At 40.3% G+C, this 8,446-nt stretch overlaps 1 protein-coding gene across 1 annotated transcript; it reads right to left on the reverse strand.

The window, feature by feature from the left end:
- Positions 1-3,517: 3,517 nt before the first annotated feature.
- Positions 3,518-6,051, reverse strand: LOC128781106 (olfactory receptor 51Q1). Its single transcript, XM_053925658.1, has 2 exons — positions 5,985-6,051; positions 3,518-4,500 (listed from the first exon to the last, which is right to left on the reverse strand). Exons 1-2 carry the CDS (start codon positions 5,997-5,999, stop codon positions 3,520-3,522), a joined length of 996 nt encoding a protein of 331 aa, XP_053781633.1. The 5' UTR covers positions 6,000-6,051; the 3' UTR covers positions 3,518-3,519.
- Positions 6,052-8,446: the final 2,395 nt, after the last annotated feature.

An 8,446-nucleotide genomic window follows, 5' to 3' on the forward strand; every position in this document is an offset into this window, starting at 1 on the left:
GGTGTAGCTACTGTGGAAAATAGTATGGCATTTCCTCAGAAAACTAAAAAGGGAACTGCTCTTTGACCCAGCAATTCCATTGCTGGGACTATACCCTAAGAATCCTGAAATACCAGTTCAAAAGAACCTACGCAACCTAATGTTCATAGCAGCATAATTTACAACAGCCAAGTGCTGGAAACAACATAAGTGCCCATCAGTATGAGTGGATTAAAAAACTATGGTACATTTACACAATGAAATACTACACAGCAGAAGGGGAAAAGGAGCTCCTACCCTTTGTGATAGCATGGATGGATCTGGAGAGCATTATGCTAAATGAAATAAACCAGGCGCTGAAATAGAAATACCATATGATATCATTTATAAGTGGAACCTAATCAGCAAAACAAACAAGCAAGCAAAATACAACCAGAGACACTGAAATAAAGAACAAACTGAGAGTAACCAGAGGGCAATGGGAGGGAACAAAAGGGGGAAGTGTCACCAACGAACACGTATAAAGGACACATGGACAAAGCCAAAGTGGGGTAGGATTGAGGGTGGGAAGTGGGGATGGGTGGGGCGGGGGAAGTGGTAGGGGGAAAATGGAGACAACTCTACTTGAACAACAATTAAAAAACAAAAATGAAAAATATGTGTTTTATACTAAACGGGCTTTTGGCCAACCCAATATCGGCATCCGCTTTAAACTGAACATGACTTCATACTGATGTATCCAACCTCAGCTCATAAATAATTCAAACCTTCTACTCTTACTTTTCTGTAACTTTTCACTATAACAGTGAGACACAGGTGTCTCACTATCCCACTATCTGTCATCAATTTACTTAATTGTTCAATTCTAGTACATGTGTATAGATAGGACTTAGAGAACTTTTAACCTGTGCCCCCATGAAAAATTACTTTATCAACTAGAGTACAGCACTTATACTTCCTTTATCTTACAGACTCCACCCATTTCCAAAGTTACTTAGGTCGGCAACATTTCCTTCCATCTCTTTCAGTGTGGTTTTTATATGCTTGTAATAGAATTACATTCTTTTGTCACATTCTGCCTTCCACTCTGGGATCTGCTAATGTCCTGAATGATTTCGTAAACACATACGTTTTTCCCTCTGTGCTGTTGGGATGTTCTAAGGGTTTTGGCATGCATAGTGTCGTTATGCACTATTATAGTATCACTGAATGATTTCACCACCCTAAAAAATTCTCTGTGCTTCACCAATTCAACACTCCCTTCTCCCAAATCCTTGGTTACCACTGATCAACAAAGGGAGGAGAGTTGTTCCCTGTATAGTTTTGCGTTTTCTAGAATATGGTAAGAGTGAAGTCATACATTTTTTAGACTTCTTTCTCTTCTTATTTAACAAATATACATAAGATTTGCCCGTATCTTTATGTATCTTGATAGCTCATTCCTTTTTAATTTATGAATGGCATTTTGCTGTCTGAATATACCACTATTGGTTTATCTATTTGTTTACTGAAAGATATCTTGGTTGCTCCAAGTTTTCTTTCTCTTTTCTTTTTATGATTATTATTTGCCAAAAGGTTAAGAAAGCACCTTAATGGAATTGGGTTCCTTTTCCTATAGCAGCAACCTGGACTATCTTACACTTGAACTAGTGTAGTACACTTAGTATCTCTAAAAAATTGATATTCAATTCTATGTCCTCCAATATACCTTATTTGAAGTAATTTACAAAGGGTCAACAAGATGATCCTCTAAATTATTTGAAATATAAAATATCTCTGTAATCAAATGTGATTAGTATAGTTATGTACATTCTAGATACAGAATAACTTATGCAGAAACATTTACCAATAAAAATGTTTCCAAAAATCAAATATATTTTGGAATCTACACATAATATGACACTTCTTAAGCTATGAAGCCTATACGAACACACATACACACACAAATGCACACATACACACAGAAAATAAACAGTTTTGTCTAGGGATAGAAAACAATAGAAAAGATAGAGAAACAAAGAATAGGGCACACTTCTGAATTCAATCTTTATTTAATTTCCATTTCAATTATGGCCATTCCAGTTCGTGATCTGTGAAGATAAAATTCAATTGATACATAGCTTTCTCCAAGAGGTTATTAGCGATACCATGTATTCCTCCTTAAAAACTGGCATAATCCCAATATTCCCTGCCCCCACCACGAGGATACTTTAGAAGATTCTTAAGCTGGTACCATCCATTGAAAGAAAAGTCTCCTTTGACACATATTCCTATTTCCTTGACTTTTTAAATATTAGATTTCCTGGTCCTAATTTCCCATACTCTTAACATAACATATGCTTCTGATTCTACAATTTATTTTTCTATACCTGCTAATCCATGGTTTTCTAGAGAAATATGGTAACTTCTGGGCTCTGGTAAAGACATGGGAAAAAAGGGGGGAAAAGGATATTGGAGGAGAATGACATCCTTTCTTCACTTGCTCTCTGCCTTTCCACTTCTAATCCTCCCTCACACTGTGCTTCCACAGGAGCCTTGCCTGTTTTGATTTGAATCTAAGATGGTCCCACTATTGGCCACCAGCACCATGAGTTCTGTATTGAGGAGCTTTGACCAACACTATGGCTGCATTTTAAACTGATATTTCTGAGAGAGCCTGCCTGGTTTCCACAGAACAATCTTTATACTCATTAAGGCCAAATCCCTTTACCAGAGCTGTTTCTAGGACAAAATGCATGATGCTAAAGGGAAACTGTACCTTGGAGTTGAAGTCACGTTGAAGACGTGGGGATTTAAAAACAAACAAACAAACCCCAGTCTGTTCTGGTTAAAAAAAATAAGGTTTCTCTCCTAACAGATATGATCTATAGACTTACTTAAAATTTTAATTCTAAATATTAAAGGCTTCTAGCAAGGCAAGAACCTTATTCTAGCTATAGGGGACCTAAATACCTTATTCCGGTAGTTAGACTCTGCATGTGTTCATCAGATCTGTTGATAATACACTGGGTGTTGATTGGGCAAAACTGAATAGCTGAAAAATTGCTGTGTATCCATCTTCCCTCAAAGATTTGCCCTTCTTTTGCAAGGGAAGTCAGAGCACACTTTTTGAGTAGGGGAAGTGAACCTTGGAGCTAGAGTGAACCTGACTGATGACCTAAGTGGAACTAAGAAAACAGGTGGTGGGAGCCATAAAAGTGTCTCCCTCTAACGTATTTAACCAACCCCATGGGAGAGAAGAATATCCTGGAAGAAAGGAACAACTTAAGCAGACGTTACTCATCTGATGAAGCTCATCCCACTGCCATAGCTGGTAAAATGTGCTAGAATTTAATCAACTCATATCTGCATCACATTTGGGTAGAAGATTTACTGCTAGCTCTCTAAGCCAAAAATCTGCTAAAAGCCAAGATTATGTCATACCGCCTTAAAAAATATGGTGGGGCTTTTTCATAGTCTCTATTTCCCAATTTAGTATCCTCTCCCCATAAGACTATGGCTCTAACTTCTGAGTAATTTAACAAAACCATTCTTTTTTCTTCAATGAGTGTTTCTTCGGGAAATTAGGCGAGCAATTCCCTGGCGGATCTGCTTAGTCTTGACACTATAAATGATGGGGTTCATCACAGGAGGTGTCAACAGGTAGGTATTGGCCATGATAACATGGACTAGTAGAGAGGCATGCTTTGCAAAGCGGTGGGTCACAGATAAGCCAACCATGGGAACATAGAGAACCAGAACAGCCAGAATATGAGAGAGACAGTTGTTGAGGGCCCGGAGCCGCTCAGTCCAGGAGGCTGTGCTCAGGATACTTTTCAGGATGAGTGAGTAGGACAGCACAATGAGCAGAGGGTCCAACACAATTATAAGCAAAACCAGAACAAATGCATACCAACTGTTGAACCGGATGTCACCACAGACCAGGCGAATCAAGTCCTGGTGGAGGCAGTAGGAGTAAGAGAGAAGGTGGGAGTGGCAGAAGGGCAGACGCTTGAGCAGGAAAAGGGAGGGAAGAACAGCAAGCACACAGCGGCAAATGATGGCTAACCCAATCCTGCCAATGACTTCGTTGGTGAGGATGGTGGCATAATGGAGGGGGTGGCAGATGGCAACATAGCGGTCAAAGGACATGGCCAACAACACAGAAGATTCCATAAAAGAGAATCCATGGAGAAAGAAGAGCTGGGCAAAACAGGCCTCAAAGCTGATCTTATGAACATTGAGCCAGAGGAGTGGCATGAGTGTGGGCAGGGTGGTGAGGGTTAGACCCAGGTCAGTCAGGGCCAGCATAGAGAGAAACAGGTACATGGGCTGGTGGAGGGTTGGCTGTTTGCTGATGACAGTGAGAATGGTGGTGTTGCCCATGATGGAGATGGTGTAGAGACAACTGAAGGGGATGGAGATCCAGATGTGGGAGGCCTCATATCCAGGGATGCCCGTGAGGATGAAGTAGAAGGGATATTTGGTGGTGTTAGTCCCCTCAGACATGATGAATAAATGCAAAACCAGAATCTGTGTGTTCTGTAATTAGAATTCCATCAGTGGGATTCTACCATAGGGTCATTATCTGTTCAATCCAGGACCCAGTTATATATACGGGATCGTTTTGTAATACCACTGAGTACCAAAGCACTAACAAATAGAACTGTGGACTCTTTTGCCATACATTTCTGTTTACCATTACCTCATTGTTCAACTTCTTTGTCCACCACTATGCACTAAAATTTAGCTTTATGCTTCCTGAAAACCTTGTAATTTATTTCCAACCAGTCCTTGTATATAGGTATATTTACATACACATATGCATCTACTAACTGAATTTTTCTCATCAATATATTGCAACAGTGTGCAGCCAAGATGGGGGCCCAAATATGGATTTATAATGGGGTCCAGAACTCAAGCTGTCCAGGAAATACTAGAAAAATATATATAGGATGTCCTCACCCCACAAGCCTGAGCTGGGGGAAGGGACACATGGAGCAGGGCCATTCAGAGCTGTTTTGTATAGCAACAGCTGTGCAGCTAACCTCTGGCATGGTCCTTTAACATATCTATAACCTTGAACTGGTTTCATGGATATGTTAAATAGCTGTGGCCATGCTTTGAGCTCGGGAGATGGGAGTCACTTCCACCCAAGATGTAACTGACAAGCAACTCCCCCTGGTTGCAGCACCTGCATGAGAGCTTGGAGAAGATTGGCTTCATGCCATGGGGCCACACCTGCCCAGACTTACTACTGCAGCCTAGTAAGGCTGGAAGAATACGGGAATGTTGGCAGGTGTAGCTGATTGTAGGAGGAGTAGGAAATGGGGCTGCAGAGGAAGACTGGCTCTGGGATTTAAACCCAGGCACGGCAGCCATACTCAAGAGAGAACCACATGGGTTTGGCAGCAAAGGAGAGAGGACCATGCAGCTTTGAAGAAGGGAGAGAGGACAACGGGGCTTTGGCAGAGTGGGTACCCAGTGGCGGCAACACAGCTGATGGTGCCAGGAGCCTGAATTATGGACTTGTACTTGTTTTCCTGATATATGGTACCTACCCCAGACTGGACAGAGGGAGAAGGAAGGACTGTGTGCACCTGTGGGTATTCTATAGAACTTTAGTATTTTAATGAAGACATTAAGTCATTACTCTAAGTCTGTGTAACTTTTAAATAAATAATTTCTTTCCTTTTCACCAGTCTGTGGATTGAGATGTGTCTTTCCACTGGCAGTGGGCAAGGTGAACCTAGTAAATGTGGTGGGGGGACCCCCAGAGAGAAAGGGGGGTCCTTTCAGTAACAGCATATTGTTCCCCCCTCGGGTCTGTTCTGTAACAATATCAATAATATTTTTATAATCAAATTCAGAGACTTCATTTATATTTTACATGACACACAAAAATAAGATTCTGGTCACTATTTTATGCTATTAAATTGAATGGAAATGATCTTGAAAGAGGGAAGTTTCATCACAATGCCCAGGGGTCTTCTTTGAGCAACCACATGGAAAACAGTAACACTTACCTTTATATGGAGCATTAGAGTAGAAGCAGACCTTGGGGGAAACGTCACAAGTTCAGTTTGTACATGCTGAATGTGGTGTTCATAGCAACTATCTAAAAGAAATGACAGTGAAGCACGTGGATATGAGATCCAGGTATAGAAGACCGTTCTGCATGGCATGGACCCAGGTCGCACTCGGAAAAGCCAGTGGGGAGCAAGGTCTGACACACAGGACCCACGCCCATGGAAAGGTTCTCCTGTGGGGAATCGGGCCTGCATTGTACCTGGGCTGCTTTGAGACTTGCTTTTTGCTAAAACTCCCTCACCCTGAATTGAGGTTTAATGCACATCTTTAAAGTAACTTCCTAAAATCTATGCTAAACCTCCCAAGGATGAGTATAACCAGTTCAACCACTTTTCCCTTGACATTTGCAAATATCCTTCCTTTTGGATGTAATTAGCAACATCCTCTCTTTTGTTTTCTGTAACCACCTAAAGGGAACCTGTGCACAGTAAATGAGGACCATCCTCAATGTAATGTGCCCAGAAAAGCAATAAAAGCCTGTTGAGGCAAGGCTGGCGGGCTCTCCTCTTGAAAGAGTGGCTGTCCTGTTCCTTTTCCTCCATAGGCCTTGGTAGTCCATGTGAATTTGTCCATTGCAGCCACAACACGCGGATCCCGTGGGCCGGGATCTGCATCATCCAGGAGGACAGAGTAGAAGCCTGCTGGAGGTGGGGATTCCCAGACATAATGATGGTGGCTGAGAACCTAGGAGTTGAAATGCTAACCCAGGCAAGAACTTAGGGTGAAATGGAGAGAGATTGAGCTAAGCTCTATAAAGAAATGTAAAATTTAACAGTTTGGTTGTTGTGGAAGAAGAAGCAAAGAAAACTAAAAAAGCTACTCAGAGAAGTGGATGAAAAAGATAAAGAAAATAGGAGTCACAGAAGCCAAAAAATAAAAGATTGGTCATCACAGTTCAGCTCAGACATCCAGTAAAATGAATTCTGAAAAGTCTATTCAATTTAAGGATGCAGATGTCAGTAGGAACCTTTTGGAAAGACACTTCAGTAGAATGATAGGAGAAGATGGTAAATTAAAATGGTCGAAAGGATTGGAGGCAATTTCTGTAAATTATGTATTGGAAAAGGTATGTCTATACTACCCCCATATGGGATAAGTGCCGGCTGTTATTCTTTAAATAAAGGGATGAATATAACTTTTGTAAATAAAGACTTATTAATCTTTAGAGTGCTCTGAGAATGAAAGCTTGGACCTTTCAGAAAATACACAATGCAGTTAATGGGTTACTATTTATGGAATCTAAGCATATTTGACACAAAATGTCCATAAATGCCAAACTAAGAATTCCTAGAAAATCGTTAAACTCTAGAATTTAAGACATAATGCAAGGTAGTGTCAGGGAAAAGAAAAAAGAAGATCAAATAAAAATGGAGTTTTTTGAATTAGAAAAATAAAAAAGAATAAAAACATTCAAAAATTATTCCCGAAAGAATCAGTGTAATTTGAATACCTCTAGTAAATTTGATCAAGAAAAAGAAACATAGGCAACCATTTAGAAATAAAATATAATGAGATGGCCAAAACTGTAGAGAAATTGTAAAGGCTGTTAGGTGGTTACCAGTAAAATAGTAAACAATAGGAATTTGGATGTCCTTTAGAACTTAAACAGCAAATCAAAAGACAAAAGACCAGAGCAAAGGTTTTTCAAACTTTTCAGCACAAAGTCCTAATAGATTTGACTCAGGTATCGGAGGTATTAAAAATTTCTAAAACATTTTAAGTAAAGGACGTGCCCATAACAGACATGTTTGGCCCTTTGTAGAAGCATAAAAGAAAGAAAATCCTGGAGGCAAATGGTGGTGGTGTCCAACCAAGCATTGCAGGGGTGAGTCTTAGTCATATCTCCAGGAGATGGCGTGTACCATTATATGATGGCCGCCAGAGGCCTTTTGGCTTTGTACTATTTAACATTTAATCACTGATTGCATTCTTACTCTGAGCCAGAAACTATTGAGTATAATTTGGATCCCAAAATTTTTTTTATTGCTTGAATAATGGCACATTTTTTTTCATGCATGTGGTATAGTAGATACCCCTTATTCCTGGGGGTTACTTTTTAAGACCCTCAGTGGATGTCTGAAACCAAAGATAGTATTAAACCCTATTATACTATTTTTCTATATACACACACCTATAAAAGATTAATTTATAAATTAGGCGGAGATTAACAACAATAACTAATAATAAAATAGAACAAGTACAACAATATATTGCAATGAAAATTATGCCGACGTCACCTGTCTCTCTCTGGCAACTGATATGATAACCGAGAAGGCAACTCAGGGACTACGGGACAGGTAGGGTACCTGCATCTAGCAGGGACGTGCTGCACACAGGTATGATTCACGTCCAGGGTGGGATGGAGCAGGACACAGTGGGATTTCATCATGTTACTCAT

Source organism: Desmodus rotundus, chromosome 5, assembly GCF_022682495.2.
Source record: "Desmodus rotundus isolate HL8 chromosome 5, HLdesRot8A.1, whole genome shotgun sequence".
Lineage (NCBI taxonomy): Eukaryota > Metazoa > Chordata > Mammalia > Chiroptera > Phyllostomidae > Desmodus > Desmodus rotundus.